Source organism: Suhomyces tanzawaensis, assembly GCF_001661415.1.
Source record: "Suhomyces tanzawaensis NRRL Y-17324 unplaced genomic scaffold CANTAscaffold_8, whole genome shotgun sequence".
Lineage (NCBI taxonomy): Eukaryota > Fungi > Ascomycota > Pichiomycetes > Serinales > Debaryomycetaceae > Suhomyces > Suhomyces tanzawaensis.
Window position 1 is genome coordinate 220212 of NW_017963643.1, and position 24107 is coordinate 244318.

General features: G+C 43.1%; 13 protein-coding genes across 13 annotated transcripts in view; 7 read left to right on the top strand and 6 right to left on the bottom strand.

The window, feature by feature from the left end:
- The window catches only part of CANTADRAFT_29324 (uncharacterized protein), a gene marked incomplete at both ends in the record, with an annotated part of 1928 nt that extends 855 nt beyond the window's left edge, over window positions 1-1073 (bottom strand). Inside the window, one exon of the mRNA XM_020208278.1 lies at window positions 6-1073. Coding sequence (XP_020062153.1) covers window positions 6-1073 — 1068 coding nt within the window. The remainder of the gene's footprint in view (window positions 1-5) is intronic.
- A 3077-nt stretch (window positions 1074-4150) lies between these two features.
- On the bottom strand, window positions 4151-5308 carry PAM17 (Pam17p). Its single transcript, XM_020208446.1, has one exon. It carries the CDS (start codon window positions 5107-5109, stop codon window positions 4579-4581), a length of 531 nt encoding a protein of 176 aa, XP_020062154.1. The 5' UTR covers window positions 5110-5308; the 3' UTR covers window positions 4151-4578.
- A 713-nt stretch (window positions 5309-6021) lies between these two features.
- CANTADRAFT_57083 (RSC chromatin remodeling complex ATPase subunit) lies at window positions 6022-9843 on the top strand (the record flags this gene model as incomplete). Its single annotated transcript, XM_020210658.1, has 2 exons — window positions 6022-6215; window positions 6255-9843. The coding sequence occupies 2 exons, from the start codon at window positions 6022-6024 to the stop codon at window positions 9841-9843; spliced, it is 3783 nt and encodes a 1260-aa protein (XP_020062155.1).
- A 1282-nt stretch (window positions 9844-11125) lies between these two features.
- Window positions 11126-12196, top strand: CCP1 (cytochrome-c peroxidase; the record flags this gene model as incomplete). Its single annotated transcript, XM_020211923.1, has 1 exon — window positions 11126-12196. One exon carries the CDS (start codon window positions 11126-11128, stop codon window positions 12194-12196), a length of 1071 nt encoding a protein of 356 aa, XP_020062156.1.
- A 647-nt stretch (window positions 12197-12843) lies between these two features.
- On the top strand, window positions 12844-13419 carry RPL9B (60S ribosomal protein uL6; the record flags this gene model as incomplete). Its single annotated transcript, XM_020211255.1, has 1 exon — window positions 12844-13419. One exon carries the CDS (start codon window positions 12844-12846, stop codon window positions 13417-13419), a length of 576 nt encoding a protein of 191 aa, XP_020062157.1.
- Window positions 13420-13909: 490 nt separating this feature from the next.
- Window positions 13910-14868, top strand: PHA2 (prephenate dehydratase; the record flags this gene model as incomplete). The annotated part of the gene is made up of 2 exons (XM_020211256.1): window positions 13910-13960; window positions 14005-14868. 2 exons carry the CDS (start codon window positions 13910-13912, stop codon window positions 14866-14868), a joined length of 915 nt encoding a protein of 304 aa, XP_020062158.1.
- Window positions 14869-14931: 63 nt separating this feature from the next.
- HRT1 (SCF ubiquitin ligase complex subunit) lies at window positions 14932-15620 on the bottom strand (the record flags this gene model as incomplete). The annotated part of the gene is made up of 3 exons (XM_020208566.1): window positions 14932-15361; window positions 15410-15499; window positions 15584-15620. 3 exons carry the CDS (start codon window positions 15618-15620, stop codon window positions 15141-15143), a joined length of 348 nt encoding a protein of 115 aa, XP_020062159.1. The 3' UTR covers window positions 14932-15140.
- A 175-nt stretch (window positions 15621-15795) lies between these two features.
- MED7 (mediator complex subunit) lies at window positions 15796-16434 on the top strand (the record flags this gene model as incomplete). Its single annotated transcript, XM_020208667.1, has 1 exon — window positions 15796-16434. A coding segment is annotated over one exon (639 nt), but the record flags the coding sequence as incomplete, so codon positions are not given.
- Window positions 16435-16703: 269 nt separating this feature from the next.
- APL2 (Apl2p) lies at window positions 16704-18881 on the bottom strand (the record flags this gene model as incomplete). Its single annotated transcript, XM_020210610.1, has 1 exon — window positions 16704-18881. One exon carries the CDS (start codon window positions 18879-18881, stop codon window positions 16704-16706), a length of 2178 nt encoding a protein of 725 aa, XP_020062161.1.
- Window positions 18882-19553: 672 nt separating this feature from the next.
- CANTADRAFT_27440 (uncharacterized protein) lies at window positions 19554-22364 on the top strand. The gene has a single exon (XM_020208109.1). It carries the CDS (start codon window positions 20016-20018, stop codon window positions 21951-21953), a length of 1938 nt encoding a protein of 645 aa, XP_020062162.1. The 5' UTR covers window positions 19554-20015; the 3' UTR covers window positions 21954-22364.
- CANTADRAFT_323424 (uncharacterized protein) lies at window positions 22257-22806 on the top strand. The gene has a single exon (XM_020208450.1). The coding sequence runs from the start codon at window positions 22559-22561 to the stop codon at window positions 22772-22774; it is 216 nt and encodes a 71-aa protein (XP_020062163.1). The 5' UTR covers window positions 22257-22558; the 3' UTR covers window positions 22775-22806.
- COX7 (cytochrome c oxidase subunit VII) lies at window positions 22371-22550 on the bottom strand (the record flags this gene model as incomplete). Its single annotated transcript, XM_020210668.1, has 1 exon — window positions 22371-22550. The coding sequence occupies one exon, from the start codon at window positions 22548-22550 to the stop codon at window positions 22371-22373; it is 180 nt and encodes a 59-aa protein (XP_020062164.1).
- Window positions 22807-22838: 32 nt separating the features above from the next.
- On the bottom strand, window positions 22839-23812 carry CANTADRAFT_23876 (ubiquitin-protein ligase; the record flags this gene model as incomplete). The annotated part of the gene is made up of 2 exons (XM_020207013.1): window positions 22839-23726; window positions 23777-23812. The coding sequence occupies 2 exons, from the start codon at window positions 23810-23812 to the stop codon at window positions 22839-22841; spliced, it is 924 nt and encodes a 307-aa protein (XP_020062165.1).
- Window positions 23813-24107: the final 295 nt, after the last annotated feature.

Below are 24107 nucleotides of genomic sequence, written 5' to 3' on the forward strand. Positions count from 1 at the left end.
GTAACAGTAGCAGTAGTTGGGACAGGAGTCTCAACGATCACAGTGTTGGTTCCGTTTCCTGGTCTAGTCACAGTAGTAGTGAAAGAACCAGTCCAGCCTGATGTGACCGTTGTAGTAGAAGAGTTTTTGAGAATATGACCATTGGATCCAGCTTCTCCCACTTTTAGTGAACTAATGGTTTTACCCCATGTGGAGTAATGATTATCTAATCCGCAAAAAGTGGATGCAAATGATCTTGTTCCGATACGACTGACTGGTGGATATTTAAACTGGATATCGAAGTATACACGATATCCTGGAGGGGTTTGGTCGACTTTGAGGGTTACTTGCTGATTGGTACAAAAAAACAAACGGTATTTAACTTTTCTGGCAATTGTAGGAAAGCCCCACTCATTGAACTCGTTCGGTTTGGCAATAAAAACATTAAGTGAAGAACAATTAAGAGAGCCACCATTCAAGAAGAGGCCCATCTCGACACAGGTGCTTTCGTTTTCACCACAATCTTCTGACACCTCGAACCCTTGATAAACACCCTGTTGCGGAAGATATCTCACGTGGCTGGTTTCATTTGCAAGTACCAGATTATTTCCTTCTTGGACCAGTACAATTCGACTAATCTCTTCGCCGCCATTAAATATAGCAGTGTTTGAGAGAGAGTTTTTCCCATCACTGAACGTAATAGTGTTCATCCCTGGTTTAAACCTTGTGGAGCATTCTAAATCGACTGGATTGGATGACCCTCCAACGTTGAACGTGATAGGGAAGTATGCGATACCGTCAACAACATCTCCATTGTTTATTTCATTGGTGACAGTACACTGCACAGACGAATATGAAAGTGACATTTCTCCTGCCGTCAACAAACATGTAGCATATGTTTTGCCTTCCGCCTGTAAATCAAAAGTTTTGTTTCCATTTGTAAAAGTAAAAACACATGGCATAGTAAGACCAAAAGTATCACCTGGAACAACAGCATTGGCACTCATAGCCCAACTCAAGCTTGCAACCCAACTTGGAGTAGCAGGGGTGGTGATGTTTACAGCAGGTTGGGGTTTCGAAACAAGAGAATCAAACTTGTAAATACACCAGTGACTTGCTTACCAGCGGCAAAGGCAAGTGTACCAGCAATGGACACTATGTTCAGCAATTTCATGATTATTGTTGGAGTCAGATATCACAACGAACAAAACCAGGAATTAAAGGTTCTTAAATAGTTTGCTGAATATATCAGAACACAGGGACTTTTTAATATAGCATCTCTGTCAGTGTGTTATATTATTTAAGGCACGGCAATTGTCATTGCAACTGCAGATCTAATGCTCATCTGCAATAGACTATTCGTAATCACACCAGCATATTGAAAAACCTGCTTAGGCTATAAATTTTTCTGTGTTCTATAATTCAATGAGCGATACGATCCATATGCATTCAAAAAAATATTCTCAGACATCCGTGCAGGTAAAGAAATTCCAAAAAAAATTTAGACCAAGCATGACTCCGTCCGTAAATTTCGCATTTGCAGTACTGTAACAATTATGCTATTGAGTGGGGCTTTTGTGTGGTATGATTCCGTGAAGTCAAAAGTTTCCCACTGAAGTTACAGATAGATTGTACTGCTCATGCGTGTCTTAAAAGATATTTTTAAATCCGTCTCCTCTATAGATAGGGGCACCTACAGCTAAAAGCTTTTGGGATGCAGCTTCGTTATTAAATGCATTTTCTGCAAAAATATTAGTGAATATTGTAGTTGAGGTCACGAGTATTGAACAAATTATGGGTGGAATTTCCAACTCCAAGGAAAATATAGAACATGACGATGACTAATGAACTGGCGGAAACTTTTAGGGATAGCTCTTCTCTGTGTTTACAAGCAAGCTTGAATGGAATCGAACATTACATTAAGAACAGTTGAAAATTTTTATTAAATGCAGCCATGACGAACTCCCCATGGGTTTAATTAAGCTCGAGATATGAGTCATTCCTCTTGGCTTCGGAATTGGAACTTCTACCTCTCTTCGTTGTTTGGATATCTTCAGGGGTATCTTCTAACTTCATTAGGACTGGACTGTAGAGACTTTTTAATAGACCCATAAGTATTTAAATCTGCAAGAGATGCCAAGGGCAAACAATCAACGATACCATTTTCGTCAAGAGCAGGAACCCTGTTTCATCTAACAATTACTTTGCCATCTTTATTTCGAATTTCGCAAGACGTTGGCACTTCTACTTGAAATGAGAATATTACTTGTATTCAATAGCGAGCTTCACTCCAAATGAAAGAGAATTGCGCTTTCATGTAGTTCGAATTTTAAGGGTGATTGAAGAGAATTAATAAGGAGGTGATAAATTACTATTGGTTCACATGATATTATATTTGGCCTGGAGGGAAATTCTTTTGGTCTGACTAAATCCTTTGAGTTAAAATGATAAGAATTTCACACAGGTTGGAATTTAACTATGCTAGCTTTCAAGGCAACATCAAAAATTTACAATTAAATTTTGGAATCTTTAGATCAGTATTACATATTAGAGCAGACTATCACATGATATGGTTTCGGAAACATAAATATAGACAATGCAACATCTGAAGTTGCAGGACGGACTTTCATCTTGGGTATACTGCAAGATGAAGTGCAACGAATAACACATAGCTCAAATTTAGGCAGGTTCATTGCCATAACTTGAAGCTCACTCGGAATATATAAAATAAAATCGCTAGCTCATAAAAAAATAAAAGCTCCAAAAAAACTTTTATTTTTGAAAAACTGCCTTCAAGAAGAAGAGTTTACCACACCAAGTCTTACAATTCTTTCGATTGCTCATTTCTCAATTGGACCAGGACAGGTAGACAGGGTTATTGTAATCTCTTCACGTTTCAAAATGAGAACTATCATCGTAACCTTCCAGCTGCGTATAGATTCTTGCTTCGAAGTGCATATGCATTAACTATCTATTTTTACCTTCGGTACTTCCTTAGCGAATCAAATGAAAAAAAGATTCTTTTAGCCATGCGCGTGTGTCTAATTATTTCGGCTTCTTGCCGAAAGAACCGAATGCTTCGGTACTTCCTTAGCGAATCAAATGAACAGATCTTTTTTTTAGCCATGTGCGTGTGTCTAATTATTTCGGCTTCGCGCCCCGACCATGCATAAAACAAGAAAAGAAACTTCTTCTCGCCAAAGAAACCGACAAATGCATTAAACAAGAAAAGAAACTTCTTCTCCTTGTCTAGATAATCAGTTATCCGAGAATGAACTTTTTGAATACCCAACTAATCTGTGATACTAATTTTTATGCGCATGCGTTCAATTTTTTCTTTATCAAGCTTAGGAGAGGAACGATAACGTAGAAGATTGGTGAACTTTCCAAATTTCCCACAGTTATCGAAATCTATTCGTACTTTCTTCTGATGGTTCTCTCTAGTGAGGTACTATATATTGGAATTGACTATATACGTATTGCTACGGAGACCATACCGTTAAATTTTCATTTTGATAGATTAAGTTTAACCTATATAAATCAAGATGCTTTTTGGATTACAATTCCTACTGTTGGATTAAACTCAAAGAATGAAAGTTGGCGATGATTTTTTTTATTTTTGGTGTACTATGTGACACCTTGTAGAAGAAAATCACGTTAATACTTAAAAGCACTCTGTGGACAAGAAGAAAGACAATTGGTTGATAGTTGAAGAACGAGCTTGGGTCTGTCGTTGTCTCCATAACCTCCGAAGTCCCGTAATCAACTTGTCCAATTTGAGGATAGTTGTATCATTTATGATCTTCGCTGGGGAAGCAACGAGGCTTCGTTACCTTTCAAGTTCTTCTGTAATCCTGGGATTTCTTCAGCATTATTGTTCCGCATCCAGAACGTGATCCACTATTCCGTTAAAATTCGTGTCAAATTTACGGTGATTTCGCCGATGTTATAGATTTCTGTTTGGCTGGCTTCAAGTTCGAGTCTATGGACATGGTTTTGGTCGATCTTGGCCAACCGCTTTATTCATGCATGATTTGTAGTAGATGAAATTGTTAGTCTTACTGCCCACTTGGAAAGAGATTCTAAAATTCTAGAATTTCTGTAAAATTCAGAATGAACTATGACAATATAATACTACGCAAATTCTCCCTTAAATACCAATTGGCACCCCATATCCCATCTCTCAATAGCATCTATACCCAACTATTCTAGTACACTATATTATCCTTTTTTGTTGCCCAACAAACATTAAGAATGTTCAGCTTTTTGACTGCTAAAATGCGCTACAGATTTCTAAGTATTTACAAGCAGAGCAACAATTCTTTCAAAGCCCCGACTTATACAATTGAACACCTCACATCCTTCCTTTCCTTGATTTTCCTTGCCTAGCATCCTGTGTATGATGTTTATGCCACACCAAGACTCGTTATTTGCAGTCGATGGCAACAATCAACTTGAATTCTACATTACCGATTAGGCTCAAAACAATGTCTCCAATTAAGGGCCCAGTTTCAGCACTCAGATGGCCCTTTTCAGTTTTTCGCCTTTCGACCTTCAACTCCACTATGTCCTACTCGTTTCTGTTATGTACATGTATTTCTAAAGAAACTCCTTGGTCTTTCTTCTATAAGCATTGCAATCACGCAACCATTGCTTGTACCCCTTCAAAGAATAGATCTTCTCACCGTAGTAGTCCGGCACCGGGTTGGAAAAACTTTGGGACGATGGATCCACTCTGTTGGCTTTGATCTTAGTCAAGAATATGCTGTCCTTTTGCAGGAACTGTTTCAAGATGCTTCTGTTCTTGAGGCGGAAGAGACTGGTGCCAATGGTAGGGCCGAATAAATAGCCCACGAACCCTCCAAGAACGACACCTCCTCCCATCATCATGATAGGGTCCATTCCCAAGATTGGCTTTTCGGGATCGAACTCGTAGTTTCCCAAGTAGGTCAACGTCACCACACCACCGGCAAGGGTGGTGAAGACAGAGGCAGTGATATTCATCACGTGGTTTTCTTTCTTCAACTTCAAGAAGTCCACCCAGTTCAAAGCTGGTGTGCTATTGGTGGAGTTGAAGCGGACTTGCTTCCATGCGGATGCTCTGACATTGATACCAATCTGTCTGAACATCGTGAATGATGTGGTCTCGGGATGAGTAGGGATGAATTAGGAAGAATAGATTCTGGGGGTAGTTGAAGCTGATTCAAACGAAAATTTTTGAATGACAATTGGCACGTGACTGCTGATGGTCTGATTGCTCCACCACTGGGTACCATCACATGGTACTTGTTGGGAGGACCAACAGAGAGTGTCGAATAATTTGCCATGTTTTGAAGACAATTATTCTCCAATTATGGAGTTCTGGCATTATAGGTGCTTCGATTTCTCCGATTGTCGCATTTCAGTTCTAAATCCTGAAATGCTAGTGAATCCGACAAGACTGGTCAAAAAACACAAAGATATTAAAAAACAAGCAGTTTATGAGTGTACGAATTATTCTCGACTGCTGTCCTTTGTAATCTCCTTGTCTAGAATAAGTGATGGGTCAAACCACTTACCAAACATGGAACCATACGCGCACTTATCAGGTTCGCAGTAATACACAATCTCCGAACTGTCACACTAAAACACGGAGCTAGATCTAATCGCCACACAAGAGGAAAGAAGACAACATCCTCAAATTCAGAATTACGTACCTGGACAAAATTACACCCACCATCCCAGCCAGCTAGCCACCAACATAACCCTACTATTCTAGTGGGAATCTGCCATGCTCTGGGGAACTTACAGGTTAGGTGTTGCAGTTTGCACCAAAAATTTTCCTTCATGAAAAAAGGACCATGAATAAACAACCACGACCGATTAGTTTTTCATCAATCAGTTCCATCAAACGAGAAGCGCGTCGTTATTGGCCTTCTAAATCCAGCACTATTTATACACGCCGTATATACAGTCGGTATACCCAGCCAGTGCCACGTGTCGAGCTTTCAGGTCTACAAGAATTTTAACCGTTCGTTGAGTTAGTGTTCGCTCGTGCTCAAAATGAATGGAACCCATTTAGCAAGCACAGCATCAAATGGAACGTATAGCGAGTCGTTCAATGGCAATGGAACCCATTTAAAGTCCTTGGCGGTCCCTACCACCAAGGAACAATTGAATGAATTGCTTGACAAGTACTACCGATTACTCAAAACCTCGAGAGACCACAAGAGAGACTACGAGTCTAGAAATGAAATGTTGAGAGGTGACATCACTAGTGGCTTCGATAAATTGAGATCAATAGATTCGATCACCCCTTTTGTGGACCCTACCGAGAAGGAAAGGGCACAGATTGAGAAGGTATTGAAGAAGATATCGGATGCTCAAAATGAATTCAAGAAACAAGAAGAGGCACTCTTTGAGGAAATTTCTTCGCAACCGAAAGAGGATAAGTTGGACGTCGAGTTTTTTGGCAAACAACTTGCAGGTTTACAGTTACTTTCCAAGGACTACGACTTGCCTGAATCCTTACAAAGGGATTACCAATCGTATTTGAAAGACGAAGTAGAACAAGAATCTGTGGGTGCCTCCGTGGAAGAGATATTCGACCATTTGGCCAATTTCAACAATGTCGACTTCCAAGAGAAGGCCAAGGGCTTAGGTTTGAATATTCCTGAAACTAATACTAATTCAGACCCAGTATCAGGACAACTTGGTAACTTTCTCACCGAAAAACTCATTTCCAATAAAATTGCCAACCACACAAAAACCTTGGAAAACTTGCCTGTCAACTTGGGTACCTTTAATGTAGGCGAGAACACTGATCAATTAGACGACTTGAAAATCAAGGCTCTTGTTGAATTGAAAGCTTTGCGCTTACTTCCAAAACAGAAACAGTTGAAACACAGCATTATTGTCAATGAAGCCACCCAATCCAAATTTACTTTGCCTAGTTTGATGAACCACCCATTGGCACTTCAGGAAAAACGTTCTTTTAATGTCAGACCCAAGCTGGAAATAAATAACCCTCACTTGCTTGCTATTCAATTGGAAGAACTCAAGAAGTTGGAGGCTCTGAAATTGAAGCATCAATTGCATGTTGCTAAGATTGAACAGATTTTGGAGACTTCAAGTCTGATACGCAGTTTTAAATCTCTGCGTCAACTTTATAGATCCACCACTTTGGCAAGACAAATCACTAATTTCCACCAAAATACAGAAAAAGAAGAATCTAAGAAGTTGGAAAAGACTGCCAAGCAAAGATTGCAAGCCTTGAGAGCTAACGATGAAGAAGCTTATATCAAGTTATTGGATCAAACCAAGGATCATAGAATTACTCATCTTTTGAAGCAAACTAACCAGTTCTTGGACACCTTGTCTCAGCAAGTGAGAGCCCAACAAATGGAGAGCGATAACTCAGCAGAAGCTCCTCAGGAGGAAATCAAACAAGACACGGCTGACGATTTACGTGAAAAGATTGATTATTACCAGGTCGCACATAGAATCAAAGAAGAAATTACTGAACAACCTACAATTCTTGTTGGTGGAAAGTTAAAGGAGTATCAATTGAAAGGTTTACAATGGATGGTTTCTTTGTATAATAACAAGTTGAATGGTATTTTGGCAGATGAGATGGGTTTGGGTAAAACTATCCAATCTATTTCTTTGGTTACCCATTTGATTGAGAAGAAGGGAGAAGATAAATTCTTGGTGATTGTACCTCTTTCGACCATCACAAATTGGACAATGGAATTCGAAAAATGGGCCCCAGCTGTGAAGGTCATTGTATACAAGGGTTCTCCTCAACAAAGAAAATCTATGCAATGGGAAGTGAGACTGGGAAACTTTCAAGTTTTGTTGACAACGTACGAGTATATCATCAGAGAAAGACCGTTGTTGTGTAAATTCCATTATTCCCATATGATTATTGATGAAGGTCATAGAATGAAGAATGCAAACTCCAAGTTGTCCATCACACTTAACCAATATTACAGAACGAAGAACAGATTGATCTTGACTGGTACTCCATTACAAAATAATTTGCCAGAGTTGTGGGCCCTTTTAAATTTCGTCTTACCTAGAATTTTTAATTCTGTTAAATCTTTCGATGAATGGTTTAATACTCCATTTGCAAACACAGGTACTCAGGAAAAGATTGAATTAACAGAAGAAGAATCCTTATTGGTTATCAGAAGATTGCATAAAGTTTTGAGACCGTTCTTATTGAGAAGATTGAAGAAGGATGTCGAAAAGGACTTGCCTGACAAGGTGGAAAGAGTCTTGAAATGTAATTTGTCCGGATTGCAATACATTTTATATCAACAAATGTTGAAGCATAATGCATTGTTCGTTGGTGCTGATGTGGGTGGTGCAAAGTCTGGTATCAAGGGATTGAATAACAAGATCATGCAATTAAGAAAGATTTGTAACCATCCTTTCGTCTTTGAAGAAGTTGAATCAGTACTTAACTCGACTAGATTAACTAATGATTTAATTTGGAGAGTCAGTGGTAAATTCGAGTTGTTGGATCGTGTTTTGCCAAAGTTCAAAGCCAGTGGGCACCGTGTGTTGATGTTTTTTCAAATGACTCAAGTGATGGATATCATGGAAGATTTCTTGAGGTGGAGAGACATGAAGTATTTGAGATTGGATGGTGCAACCAAAGCCGAAGACAGACAAGATATGTTGAAGGTTTTCAATGCTCCAGATTCCGATTACTTCTGTTTCCTTTTGTCTACTAGAGCTGGTGGTTTAGGTTTGAACTTACAAACAGCCGATACCGTGGTTATTTTCGATACTGATTGGAACCCTCACCAAGATTTGCAAGCACAGGATAGAGCACATAGAATTGGTCAAAAGAATGAAGTCAGAATTTTGAGATTGATCACCAATGATTCGGTCGAAGAAGTGATTTTGGAAAGGGCTCACCAAAAGTTGGATATTGATGGTAAGGTTATCCAAGCAGGTAAGTTCGATAACAAGTCCACTGCTGAGGAACAAGAAGCTTACTTGAAGAGATTGCTCGAAGCCGAGGCCGATGGAGATGAGAATGAGGAAAATGACTCCTTGAATGACGAGGAGCTCAATGAGCTTTTGGCTCGTAATGATGCCGAAAAGGAGCTTTTTGCCAAAATCGACGCACAAAGAAGGGCCGAACAGACATCAGGAATGTCCAGATTGATCGAAAAAGCCGAATTGCCAAGTGTGTTCACTGAAGACGTATCCAAGCACTTTGAAAAGAACGTCAAGGAGTTGGGACGCAAAAGAGAAAAGAAGAAGGTCAAGTATGACGATGGCTTGACGGAGGAGCAATGGTTGATGGCAATGGACGATGACAACGACTCTGTGGAAGCGGCCATAGCCCGTAAGGAAGCACGCATTGCCAGAAGAAAGAGAGGAAGAGCACAGGATGGAGGCTCGGACGAAGACCTTGACGACGACGTTCTTGACGACGACGAAGCGGTTGATGAGGACGACTTCGAGAGCGAGGAGCCACGTAAGAAGATCAGGCGTGCCAAGACCCCCCAGGTGGACGAGAGTATTCTCGACTCAGGCAAGGTAGTGGATGAGCTTGCCTTGCAGTGCTACGGGGTGATTGACGAGATCATGCAGCTCAAGGATCCTGAAGACGGGCACAGTGTGGCTGAAATCTTCCTCAAGTTGCCTTCCCGCAAGTTGTACCCTGACTATTACCAAATCATCAAGCATCCCGTGGCCATTTCTTCAATCAAGAAGCAGATTGAGCAGGAGAAGTTCGACACGTTTGAGGCCTTTTTGGAGGAGGTCAGAATCATGTGCCGTAATGCCAAAACCTACAACGAAGAGGGGTCTTTCGTGTACACAGATGCGTTAGCCATCGAGGCCGTGCTTGACCGCCACGCCTAATGTATTATTATTCTATATTGAAGTGTAAGTATATATTAATATAATGTATTACTTTACAATGAATCTAAGGGAAGGCAAATTGAGAATACTGGGTCAGCGAAGTTGGCTTGAACGGTGTTGGTACCACTTCCAGTCTCGTATCTGGTGGTGAATAATGCGGGATGAACATAAATGTTTAAATCCCTCCAGTCCAATCACTGGGGCGGACATCTCTGGAACTTGAGTTCAATCACTACAGTATGATGCAGTCATTCTCGGTTCTGGTGACAGTGGTGATGATTTTGTCCAGAGTTGATCATGGCGAGTGAAATATGTTCTACAACCCAGAAATAAAAGGCATGTGAGATAGGCTGGACATTGAAGGTTGAGTCCATCCTAGAATTTAGAAAAATGTTGTACAACCCCGAATTAAAAGGCATGGGAGATGGTGCTACTGAAGTATGGATGTGCAACTCCCAGGATATCTAGAGAGATGGAACGATTTACATACTCTCCGCAGCAATGAACGATCACATTATACATAGTCCATTACCTCGAGGTCCCGATGGTTCCAATCCAATTAAACTAAACAATAAAACAAATGCGGACTAAATAGTTTAAAAGGACAGTATTTTAAACCTGTACAGCAATCTCATTCATACAGAGCGACCGTTTCGCATTAAACCCCGAGATGCCTGACTACCTTCCATTCCCCGAGCTGCCTGCCACCTGACATACCCCGGGATGCCTGACCACTACCTTCCATTCCCTGAAATGGCCCAACAAATGACTAATGCAATCTTACAAGATGACAGGTGGGTCTAGATCGTGGTTCCCTGAACGTGCATGTCTGCTCCAGCTGACACATCGGGCCGGAGATATCGCCCCAGCAGCGCCAGCCCACGGGTTGCGAGCACCGCCCACGACTTCTTTTCCCCATCAGCCCGCCACCAATCACACCAGCGCAATTACTACCCCTCCCATGCAGGCTTCCAGCTGCAAAAATGATCAAAGATCAGTGCTGGAGCCATTGGCGCTCCTGCTGGTCTCAACGTGGCCCGTAGCCTGCCCGTAGCCGACCACCAGCCAATAGCTGCCACTGCCGTCCTGCAATGGGCTCTGACGCCGACATCTGCACCTGCCGCGTTTGCCGTGCGCTCATCGCGGAGTTCTTATCGCGTAAGCGTGGCCCAGTTTCCAGACCTAGATCACGTTATGGCCAGCAAATGTACTTCCCCACTAACCTGAACACATAAATAGCACCACCCCGCGCCAGTTCCACCATTTGTCACCGCCACTAAACATGTCGACTATTGCATTGAAGCCATTGAGAGTAGCAAGAACCTCCAAGCAGTTCAAGAACGGGTCCCGCTTCTTGGCCGCTGGGTTGGTGGGTTCCTCCGCCTTGGCTGCCTACTTCTACAACAAGAACAACAACAACTCAAATGGGTCTAACGGATCCAAGGCATTGGGCTTGATGGCAGGCTCTGCCATCGTCAACCACGCTGCCGTGCCAGAAGGCAAGGGCTTCCAGGACTACCAGCAGGTCTACAATGACATTGCTGAAAAGGTTGCCGACAACCTCGAATTCGACCAGAACTCGGGTTTCTACGGTATGTTGTGCAGATTGGCATGGCACTCGTCCGGAACCTACAAGAAGTCCGACAACACCGGAGGCTCGTACCCTGGTACCATGATGTACTCCACCGAAGCATTTGATGGCGCCAACAAGGGGTTGGAAGTCGGACGTGACTTCCTCATGGAGTTCAAGGACAAGTACCCCTGGATCTCCAGAGGTGACTTGTGGACCTTGGGTGGTGTTGTGGCCGTTCAGGAGTCTGGTGGTCCAAAGATCCCATGGAGACCAGGACGTAAGGACAGCAACGACAAGAAGGTTGTTCCAGAAAACGGTCGTTTGCCCGACGCCTCCCAGGAAGATCCTCAATACGTCAGAGGTGTGTTCAGCCGCATGGGTTTCAACGACAGAGAAACCGTCGCTTTGATCGGTGCCCACTGTCTCGGTAGATGCCACTCCCACAACTCTGGGTTTGACGGTCCATGGGGCCCATCCTTCAACATGTTCACCAACGACTTCTACGTCAGATTGTTGCAAGGCTGGCACATCAGAGACTGGAACGGTAACAGACAATACGAAGATGACGAGACCAAGTCTTTCATGATGTTGCCTGCTGACATGGCCTTGAAGCACGGTTCCTACTTCGTCAAGTACGTCAAGGAATATGCTGAAGACCAAGACTTGTTCTTCAAGGACTTCTCCAAGGCTTACAGCACTTTGTTGGAGTTAGGTATCACCTTCCCTAAGAACTCCAAGCCTTTCGAATTCAAGACCCTTGACGAACAGGACGACGAGTAAACCAGTTTTGCTCCCTAAAACACTTTATAGCCGGACATACCAGGGTATAGTTCTAAAAAAATGCATCTGAACGATTGTCACGTACAAAAATTGTAGTAGTAAGATATTTCTAAAGGGTTTGATAGTAATTCTTTAGATTATAAGAGAATTAACCATCCAAGTGAAAGGGATGCACAAATGAAGTACTTAAGCAGAATGCCATATCCTCGTGGAATCTTCGTATATTGTAGAACACAAAATTAACTACTTGGTAAAGGTTTCGCATCCATACTACGATAGGTATATTTCTTCCCCAATCGATAATTATTGCCCAAATGTATACTATGATAAATCGCTATCAGCGGTCAAACCCGACGGAAACTCTTTTTTAAGACTCGAGTACAACCAACCATGTCACAGTGGCTAAATGCTACCATCGGACTCAACTCGACACACTGGCATTACACCTAGTAGCTAAAAGGGTTACCCTACCATTGATGGTAACTGCCAGACCGAGTAAATGTCAAACCGCACCGATGGAAAAATTGAAACATCATGGACTCACACGACCCATTTAATTTTTCAGGAAAATTTTTCATCTCACTGCACCAGTATAAAGGTGAAAAAAAATCTCCCCGCTGAAGTTTTTTTCATCATCAAGTTCAAAAATGAAGTACGTCCAAACCGAACAAATCTTAGAAATCCCAGAAGGTGTTCAAGTCTCCATCAACGCCAGAACCGTCAAGGTCACTGGTCCAAGAGGTGAATTGACCAAGGACTTGAAGCACATCCACGTTACCTTCAAGAAGGTCAACAACAGAGCCGTCAAGATTATTGTTCACAACGGTGACAGAAAGCACGTCGCTGCCTTGAGAACTGTCAAGTCCCTCATCAACAACTTGATCATTGGTGTCACCAAGGGTTTCAAGTACAAGTTGAGATACGTCTACGCGCATTTCCCAATCAACGTTAACACCGTTGAAATCGATGGTCAACAATTCGTTGAAATCAGAAACTTCTTGGGTGAAAAGAGAGTCAGACAAATCAAGATCTTCGACGGTGTCACCATCGAAGCTTCTGCCAACCAAAAGGATGAATTGGTTGTTACCGGTAACTCCTTGGAAGACGTTTCCCAAAACGCTGCTGACATCCAACAAATCTGTCGTGTCAGAAACAAGGATATCCGTAAGTTCTTGGATGGTATTTACGTTTCCGAACGTGGAACCATCGTTCAAGACGAATAAACAAACCAGAATGTTGTGTATTAATATATCTATACTTCTTTCTAATTTTTTGTTTCAGGGTTTATATAGTCAATCTGGTTTTTCATTTGGGTTAACCCTGTCTCATCATGTGGATTTGTTATCGAGCTCAATACAATAAAGAGACACCAACGATCCACCGTAGTTTCGCGAGACACTGGGTTATTGCTGTTAATAGGAGGCTTGCCTCTACCGTTATTTTCACGCAATAATCTGTCTCACATAAGCCCCGTCCGTTGCACTTTTTTTGACATCTACTGCCGAATGGTTTCAGCAGGAGAAGTTAGGAGTGGTGCTACAGATATGGCTATGCATGCCAGAATTGGCCTAGTACGGCATGGGCCGTAACGGAACTCGCTATTGCGATCCTTTCGCCGGTCTCCATGACTGTGCCGGAACCGGAGTCACGTGGTAGATTATCTCTGGAACATAGTATGTAGACTCCACTGGTAATCCAACTTTACACTACAAAATGCCCTTCAAAGTCGGGTTCCTTGGTCCCGAGGGGACATACACCCATCAGGTACGCCGTTCGTCCACTCACAGCATTATTTGTACTAACCCCAGGCTCTCATCCAGCAGTTCGGAAATGATCGTTCTCAGGTGGAGATCGTAGCTCTCAAGACCATTGGAGACTGCTTTGAAGCATTAGAATCGAAAAAAGTGGACTACACCGTGGTGCCTTTCGAAAACTCTACCAATGGTCAGGTGGTGTATACCTACGACTTGCTCCGGGACTGGTTCCTTCCCGAGTCCGACGCAGGCTCCCATGTCCCCAAGTTCAGCATTGTGGCCGAACAGTTCGTTGCCATCCACCACAACTTCATCACCCGTGCCAGCGACATCGACAGCATCACCACCATATACTCGCATCCACAGGTCTGGACGCAGGTGTCCTCGTTTTTGCAATCGTTGAAGTTGGCACCATCCGTCAAGCAGATCGACACTTCTTCCACTTCGAAGGCTGCCCAGCTAGTCAACGAGGATGCTACCAATACGACTGCATGCATTTCGTCAGAAGCTTCGTCAGAGCTATACGGCTTGCCCATCATGTACAGAAGCATTGAGGACAACCATAACAACACCACTCGTTTCTTGGTGTTGGGTAGCCAGCCCTTGCCATATCGTGCCCCGGAGTCGGCACCAGCAAAGGCGTACATTACGTCAGTCATGTTTACTCTTAACCACAATGACCCTGGTGCTCTTTGCGACGTGTTGAATGTTTTCCGGGAGTACGGGGTCAATTTGACCTCGATCAACTCCAGACCTTCCCATTTGAAGAAGTGGCAGTATCTTTTCTTCGTGGAGATCCTGGCCCAGCCAGACGAGAGCAAACAAGTGAAATCTGGGCTTGAAAAGGCAGAGCAGCTTTGCTTGAACTTTGTGGAGTTAGGGACGTTTGAAAGAAGTTGGAGATACAATTCTAATTGAATGAATAACCCCTCTGTACAACTTCCTGGCGGGTCGGGACGTAGACTTCCCCTTCTAGGCTCTCAAACGGACTGTATATATATTATAGAAAATGTTATCGTATAGAAATCATATGTAGCTAAGCTACTACAGTAGATCGTGGTGACCTCGGTAGCACCCGCTGGAGTGGAGGACGAAATTGCTGGCGGGTCCATCTGAGCTGGCTTGCCATCTCAGAGCGATCCGTGGATCGATCATAGAATGATAAAGGGAATGTGAAGGTCTGGTTGAGACTAACTGCCAAACTTCTGGTATGTCCATTCGGTGTTGTCTAAAGGACAGGCATTTCTTGTCTTTAACCATCTCTTGATACAATGTAAATGGAACGCGTGGTTGCAGACACCCCAGGCAGCGATACACTCTTTGTCGACATTGTTGATGGCGTTAGGCTGACACTCTATGCATGGTTCCATTAAGTGGTTTCTGCAAATGGCACAGTTCTCAATCTGGATGTCTAAAGGTTAGTACATTTCGGGTTCACTGATTGGCATGTTATACGTACCCCATGACCAAAAGGCCACAGCTGTCCACTTCTTGACTTCAAACCTCTGTTTTGAGTTCTTAGCTTTGGGTATTTGTTCTTTTTGCTCTACTATCTCTGTGTCTGCTATGTTAGTAATCACGGTTGTTGGACGATTGATTCTGGCTCCCACCAGCGGAATTGGCACCAACTTACCACTGTCGACATCCATGCGGTCGTGTTCATCAGCCATGTTGTATGTGGTGGTTGAGTCTATGAAAATTGGGCAGGGCCTTGTTCAGTCAAGACTGATGTAGTTGTGGATCTGAAAGGTCGCTCGCGTGCTGGGTCACATGACTTTAGTCGTGACCACCATCACATGACTACCTACAATTAATTTGTACACCACTAGTTAGTACAACCATATCATGTCTGGCGTCGACGGAGACCTCATCTCCTCGTTGTACCCTCCTCCCCCCGTGTACTATAAGTACTTCACACCCGAAAACATCGAGAAGTTCCAAGAATGGAAAACGAAGCAGGACGAGGAAACGCTCACCACCCAAGATCAACAACCAGAAGAAGCAGATACAACCAAAGAGCCACCATTGCCACCAGGAGAGCTCAAACTACAGGTTCCACCAAAGGCCCCCGAGGGAACGCATTACAGAGGGTATGGTAACGTTTGGGCATTTGAGGATAAATTACCGAGCCTCAAGAGTGCCAATTGGGAACAACTCTACAAAGACGACGACGAGTCCATAACAAGCGAAACCAAGATCCAAGAATTGCACAAGTTGATGGATTCGCTTTTGCTAAATTTTCTTGAATTGATTGGAATAGCTTCCATTGACCCAAAGCAGTTCGAGCCTAAAATGAAAGACATATCACTCATACTAATCAATATCAACCATCTTTTAAACACATATAGACCACATCAGTCAAGAGAGAGTATGATAATGTTGTTGAGAAAACAGATTGACGCCAAGAAGGAAGAGATCGCCAAGATCGACCTGGTAAGCGTGGATGTCAAGGCTAAGATACTAAAATTGACAGAAATGATAGATGAGAAGGTGGAGGAGAATGAACAAGAAAAGGAGGTTTCCAGCATAGAGCAAACTAAGGAGGACATAGTGCGGGAACTTTTGGCAAAAAATGTATAGTATTGTAATAACAGTTATTCAAATTATAGCACGCTTTGAAGTAGCCGTTTTCCACTACGTTCACTTATCATTACAGAGTTTTAACGTATGACAAATGTATTATATGATTGAACTAAAGAGGTTTGTCCCAGAAGTGTGGAGCAACATGATTTTGGATTGAAGTTATTGTACCATCAGAAAAGATCCAAAATATCGCTATTGGTGTTATTTTTTGGCTGGCTGTTCAAGTTCATAGAGCCTACACCTTGACTTACCCCGTTTACCGAAGTTGGATTTGGGGCATTGAACAAGCTCAAGATATCATTAGCACTAGACGACCCTGAGCCTTGAGATGATTGTCCTCCAGGTACAGTGGGGGTATTGAACAAATCATTCAACTCATCTAACAAGTTGCTGCTACCACCTTGAGACTCTCCATTCTGATCATTATCATCATCATCGTCATCAAAATCGAGCAAGTTCTCGTTCTTGACATTGTTGATGATTTCTTGTTTGGCCAAATTCTTCAAATCTTCTATATTTCTAGCAGATGACCCGGCCCTCTTCTTTTCTGTGGCTTTAGGCGATTCAATGAAAGTAAATGCGGGTTTGTGGAAAACCGAGGACATGGTCGACAATTCTTGAATCAATATTTCTAAGACGTTCGGATTGAAAGAAGACACGGTAGATTTGATTGGAGGTAACTTCGATAATATGACCTTTTGTTGCGAGTCATCGGACGAAGAGGATAATAATCTCCAGTACAAATAGGCCTTATCTCTAACATCTGCATTTTCACACTCCTTGGTAGTCAATTCCAAAACCTTCTGAAGAAGGCCAGAATATGCTTGACCAGGAACCTTAAGATTGACTTTGACTATCGTGGTAAGAATGTTCAACTGTAAGGACGACTCGTACTCCAAAAATCCTTCAAGCAAACTACTCAATTTTTCCTTTAAACCTGAGAAGTACTTTGGATATTCTCCCAACAACCAGATGTACCCCGATAAAGCTTCAGACTTTTCCAACTCTTGAATATGATTGGAAATGATTGGAATCACTAAAGTGATCAAATCATTCTTTCCTGGATATCTTCTTAAAATGTTGGTCAAAACAATGACTGCTTCATTGATAATCAAGTCTCCTCCTCTTTGGTCAATCAAATCTCCTAACAAGTTGATTGATTTGACCACGCAACTAATCAAGTTGATACCTACCGATCCAATGGATCTGATGGACTTCAAAACCAAGGCAGGTTCAAATTCCATGGCATACTCTTTCAATTCACTCAATAACAATGAACTGTTGTGCTCATTGCACAATCTTATCATGATCTCGAGCTTTTCCAATTTCAAGTATAATGGATCAGAGTATCTTATGAAAAAGACACGAAGCTCTTTTGACAAGATTTGTGGGTACTTTTCCAAAATGATTCTGATATTTTTCAACCCAACATATTGAGCCTCAGGAATTGAAGAACTGACCAAAGATACCAACGGAGAAGACAATTTCTTGAGAATGGTACTTCTTTGAGCCTGAGATGGAATTACATCCAAGTGATGAATGATTGTTTTGATAGAACTCAATACAACAGAAGGGTTGACGTGTTGCAACTGGGGGATGACTCTTTCGATAATGTGGTTGACCTCTTCGACATTTGAAGTATGGTAGTCTGTCAAGGTAGTCAAAATACTAATTCTTCCCCATTCGGTGCACTCATTAAGACAAGTTAACAAATTCTTGATAAGATCTTGAGTGATGGGCAATACATCCAAGTTTGGGTCCTTGTTCATGTCTTTGATTTCGTAGAGAGCGTTCAACGAATTTGCAATGACCATGGGGTTTGGATCCTTCAACAACGCCTTCAACAGGTCCAAGAAGCCGAACTCCACGCACATTTCTGGGTTTAAATCGAACAATTTAGCCACACAAATAGCAGCAGTCTTTCTCACGTAGGGATTGTCGTCCTTCAAGGTTCTCAGAAGAGGGATTTCCATGTAGTCGACCATCTTCGAGACCCTGATACATCCCATGGTTCTGATTGCGAGAGCTCTGATCAATGGGTTGGGATCTTCGGTGTCCTGAACAAAGGTGTTGACAGCCAAAATACACAATTCCGGGTGGGTCTTGGCATAGTTCATCAAGTAGAGATACACCAACTTCTTTTGCTCGAGATCGTAGGTGGCGATGTTCTTCAAAACATCGGGGAAGAGGGCAGACACGTCTTTACCCACGGTCATGGCTTGAATCACACGCTGGATGGCATCCTTTCTTTCGCCCTTGTATTGGGAGACCAACCCGCTCTTCAATTCGAAGGTTTCGCCCTTCTTTGGGCCCTTGAGAAAGTTTCTGATTCTCTTTTCCAACGACATGGTGACTGGGCTGGAGACAGAATTGTGTATCGTTTATTGATTTGGTGTCGAGTGGATCTGGTCACGTGCTAGACTGACTCCATCAAAGCTACAACTGGCGGAGAGGGCAATTTAGTACGGAGAAGGTTGTGATGTACAGGGAAGACTGGGGCCGTAAGGACGTTCGGGACACAGCAACGATGTACCCATTGGGTGCCCTTTTCGACGAGAGTGGCTGGTAGCACACGGTGTCTATTGCGTGTTCTATTTATATGCATGACTGACACCAGTCGGGCAGACACAAATGGGTGGTGTGTCACCATATACATTGGATGGTCTTCCGAAAGTGCTGGACCAGGAAGCACCACCATTAACAAGCAAGCCATGATATTGTCCTTACTTTGGTCGTTTTCTCGTAGGAGACCGTGGAAGAAACAGAAGGTGCAAAAAAAGCACCCTAGTGCTGCGCCATACTGAAAGTCCCAAGTAATATCAGTGTAACATGGGCTCAGTTTGTGCAACTGAATCATTTCCAGACCGTAGATGCTATTGATCTTTCAATCCGATACCATCAATGAAGTCCATTCTTCACACGAGATCATGATTGTTAAATTCGCTTAAGTTAATCAGTGAATTATTTTGAGAAAGTAAGCTTTGCTCTCAGATTCAATGGTTGACCCAAGAAGTATATATGTTTCTGTACTTTTGAAGGAGAGAATTTTATTATATGTCCGCTCGAACGGCATTTTAGGTTCAGTATCGTTGTCTATATTTTGACTATTGATTCGGAATTTCCACCAGAAAAGGCTACGATTGTGAAATATTTAAGCTAGGACTATGCCATTTCTGTGAAATTTTAATTCAAGAAAACACACAGAGGACTACCAGGAGAGACCTAGCGATCAAGCATGTATTAATTCGGATATAATCCCAAATATGGCCAGACTTCGCAAAACCCCAGTCTGATGAGCCCAAAACCTATCCCCGATATACCAAATGAAGTACCCCCGGCTAGCTTTGACATTTCTACACTTGTCAGCCTAGCTGCTTCCTGATAGACTTTCTCCTGCTTCCATGCATTAGTCTACAACTACCTATCAGATATTTTGTCCTGCGGCCAAAAGTGGATTCTCACTTCTCTGGTAATCTCAGGTAATGGCAGTCTATGGGAAAAGCCGTAAACGAGCCAGGCTCTCGTCACAAACCCCAATCTTCTCCAGTGACGATGAGTCCAGTTCGAATACCCCAGAAGTCCTCACCTCTGTCGTCAATGATGATACCACCACCACCACCGAACAGTTGATGCCTTCTGCACCATTCCAGACCAAACGCATATCTCCACGAAAACCCACCAGCGACTTCTTCGAGGATAGCCTAACTACCTCTCCTCGAAAGTTGAAGTCATTGTTGGGCGACTTTGGTTCTCCTCGAGGCCCTCGCCCCAAATCCTTACATGAGGAATTGACATTCTTAGCTCAACAGTCCAAGCTGCCAGAAAAAGAACCCTCCCGTCAGTTAAATCACAACTCCAATGCCCCCAGTACTCCCTCCAGAAAGGGCAGGTCCTCTACCAATTCTCCTTTTAAAAAGCACTCCTCCATTCCAAGCACTCCAATCACCCCTAAGGAGAAAGATGCATGGAATAGCCTTTTTGAAAATATCGCCAAAGATGGGCTTCCAACTAAGTATGTTTCATCAGAGGAAGAAACCGAAGAACCGTTGCATTTGGCACATATCAACTCCATTTACGAAAAACTTGAACAAGAGGCTATACCCGGTGAAGAAAGGCAAACAGTAAGCGAAGCCAGGAAATCCAGACTAAAGTCATCTTCTCTAGTGTACGGTGAAGAAAGATCCTTCTTGTTAAAGGAAGACGACGATCACCCGCCACTAGCAGAGCAAGAATTATCAGATTCAAAAGAAGTCTCAAATATCCACGATTTGCGTACACTTGGCATGACTAATAGAGAGCGAGACTCGTTGAATTACATTCTAGATGGACTCCACCTAAAACGAGCTAGTAAGTCAAAAATATTGGAGGCAAATTCAATGCTCGTATCTACATTGTTAGATATCGTCTTGGAGGAAGAAGTGTCTAAGATTCTCCGAATGAATAGCATGGTTGCATGCGATAGACTATTGTCCATTTACTCAAAACTTGCAAAGTCCCAGGATGAACTGAAGGATCTCATTCAATGGTTAATTGCTATCTGTCTATATGATCTTACCAAAAACTCACCAAACTCAAAAGAAGTTACCACTCAACTCAACCAATATTTGTTTGATATTCTCAAAATATTAGCCAAAGATGTGTCAACAACACAGCTTCTGAAAATTCTAACAGCACGGATAAATAAGGTGAAGCAAAGGATCCAACCAAAATCTGCACAGGTCAGCCTTATCTCTGCAATGCAAAGCGAAAGCGCTATAAATAATTGGGAGCTATTCGAAATCGCAGGAAACTTATATCTGGAATTAGATTTTGAGGAAGATAAACTAGCAATATTGAATTATTTTGACGGGTATCTTACTTCCAAAAAATTCTTTGAAAGTTTGGGGATACTTTCCATCTTGATTCCATCAACAATCGAATCAATTCCGAACTTCGAGTTTTCAGAGACTGAAGCGCAATTATTGAATATCATAATGATACTTCTAGCTAACTACAACGACAATAATGAAGTAAGGAAAGTCCTTTATTGCAACGAGTACATACCCAAGTTGATCCAAGTGGTCAATTATTGCTTGAAACTAGTCAAATCTTCGAAAGCTGCAGAGAGGGATACGAATATACTTTTAATGTTACTCACGCTTCTCATAAATATTCCCGAGGCGATTGAAGTGGAGCTTGAACTGTTCGATGATATAAACAAAAATATCCAGTTAATCTTGTCTTTGGGGAATGCAGAGGATGATTTGGTCAAGCATTTTATTGGGTATAACTTGATATTTGTGGGATATGTGAGAGGAAAGTACAAGGAAAAAGTTGAGATAGATGAGCTGGACTTGTTGGACCGGCTAAAAACTTATGGCCAGGATGTTGATGGTCTTCAAGGGCGAATTGGAAAGGTCACAGAGGCTTTATTACAATAGTTGGACAGGTTCCAACTCAATGGTATAATGGTCTACTTTCCGTTAAAAACACCTCAATGTCTGCAAACACAGCACTAATTCATAGATTAAAGCACCGTAGTTGACACGAAGATGGACCCTTCTGTAGAGGAATGCCCGCTTTGGGTTCGGGATTTGCTACTTGGTTGTGGTCACGTGCCAATACTGCCTACAACTTGTGGGTGTGTCGTTCGAGTCAGTCGTCCGATTGACCAGCTGACGAGTTGAAGAATTCATTAGTGAGACTGAGAGGTTCTCCCCTTCCGTTCATGGTAAAGTTGGGATATTCAAAGTCTTATTGTCTTGCTCTTGGTTCTTTCGAATGACATCTCTCGGACACTCCATCATTAGTTCACGTTAACCAATGTATATTATGTGCTTATATGCTAAACTGGACCCTTATTCGTCCTTGATACCAGCAATGGCTCTACCAGTGTAGTACAATGGCAAGGCAGTGGTGACTGTGAAGAGAGCGTAGAATGGGTAGACAACGTACTTGGCGTGCTTACCTCTCAACCACAAAGGCTTGGTGGAATTTTGATATTGCTTTTGTAACTTGATGATTCTTTGTGGGTCCATGGTGCTGAATGTTAGATAATTCCCTGAAGGTAACACGAAACTTACGTTTTATGTATTTGATATCAGTTGATTTTTTTCAGAGAATGAATTTTCGTCCTATTGGTTGGCGCTTTTGTGTGCGATTTGTCAGCGCTTACGTAATTCGAACCCCGGTTCCCACTGTACCTATCGGTCTGGGAGTCCACTACAAACGGTACAATCAGTGTCGTTATCATTACTGTTGATGTCGGGTGGCGGTGCTGACGCCGATGCTATCATAAATGCCACTTTTATTGTTGGTCTGTCCCCCTATTCGTCCTCATCACTCAAGGTGATCACGAAAGGTCGCCTGGTTCCTCTGACCCTGGTGCTTATGGGCACGTCGTCGGACTCTTGTATGTGGCTGTCGTGGAATTCGTCAAGCGCTTCGCGCAAGTCGTCTGAGTCGTAGTAGTCTTCGTTTCCGTCGTCGTCGTAGCCTCCGAGCTCTATGGGGCTGCCTTCGGTTCCTTCGTGGCCAAATCCGTTCCAGTCGTCAGCTGAGAGGTTGTCGCTGGACAATATGTCCTCGTCCGAGTCCCTCGCTCGGTCGCGGTTGATCTCGGCAAAGCCTCTGTTGTCGACAAAACTGTCAGCTGAGTCATACTCGTCTTCGGAGTTGCGAGGGTGGTCGCCTCCAAACTCGTGGGGGTAGTCGTCGTCGTCCGCTGAGTCGTACTCGTCTTCCTGCGGCACCCGAAACCTGGTGCCACAATGCAAACACACGTCTCCATTGGCCTCCCAGTGGCAGTTGCCACACCGAGGCACGCCATCAGAAGTATCCACAAACGTCAACGCGGACTTGAAGATCTCACCAAACGCACGGTTGTGTTTGACATCGTACTCATAGCCTGAGATGCACTCATTGCGGTGCTTTGCGATGCGGTCGCGCTCCAGCTGGTCGGACCTCGTTTCTATTATCAAGTCGGTGATGTTTTTGGCGATGTCTTTCAACTGGATGTTCATCACGGGACGGTGCTCGATCTCGTGACGACAACTGGGACAGTTGAGCTTGTTCAGGAACCACGAGGTGATGCACTCGTAGCAGAACGAGTGGCCACACTCCGTGGTGAACGGGACATGCATCGTCTCAGAGCAGATCGAGCACTCGATGATTGAGGTGATCTTGCCTAGAAGGTTGCTGGTTAGCGTATGGTCCTGCGGTTAGTACTGGGAAGGAGTTGTGGTGAGCCTCCAGGCACACATACTATGCCATGCCAAAGTTTCAGGTCCTCGTCGGCCATGGTGTAGGGTATGGAGAAATGGATGATAATTGGGAAGGGGATAAGGGCTGTATGCAGGGAGCATCTTAGGATGGATCGTGATCGTGATCATGATCGTAATCGTGGGGGCAGGTAGTGCGGGTGGGGTACTAAGCAGCTTCACTATCTAACGACAAGGACCATGTATGCATCTGTCTGCCTCTCGTTCCAGATGAGGCTGGGTGGGTATTGCCAGTCTGCTGTAACCACTTACTGGTAATTTCAGCAGTAGCTGCGAAAAGTCAAATGGATATTGGGTGCTACGATTCTTGGATAG

Coding starts and splice junctions, on each gene's coding strand:
- PAM17 (XM_020208446.1), bottom strand. CDS start 5,109: ATGTTCAGACAGATTGGTATCAATGTCAGAGCATCCGCATGGAAGCAA.
- CANTADRAFT_27440 (XM_020208109.1), top strand. CDS start 20,016: ATGGCAGTCTATGGGAAAAGCCGTAAACGAGCCAGGCTCTCGTCACAA.
- CANTADRAFT_323424 (XM_020208450.1), top strand. CDS start 22,559: ATGTTAGATAATTCCCTGAAGGTAACACGAAACTTACGTTTTATGTAT.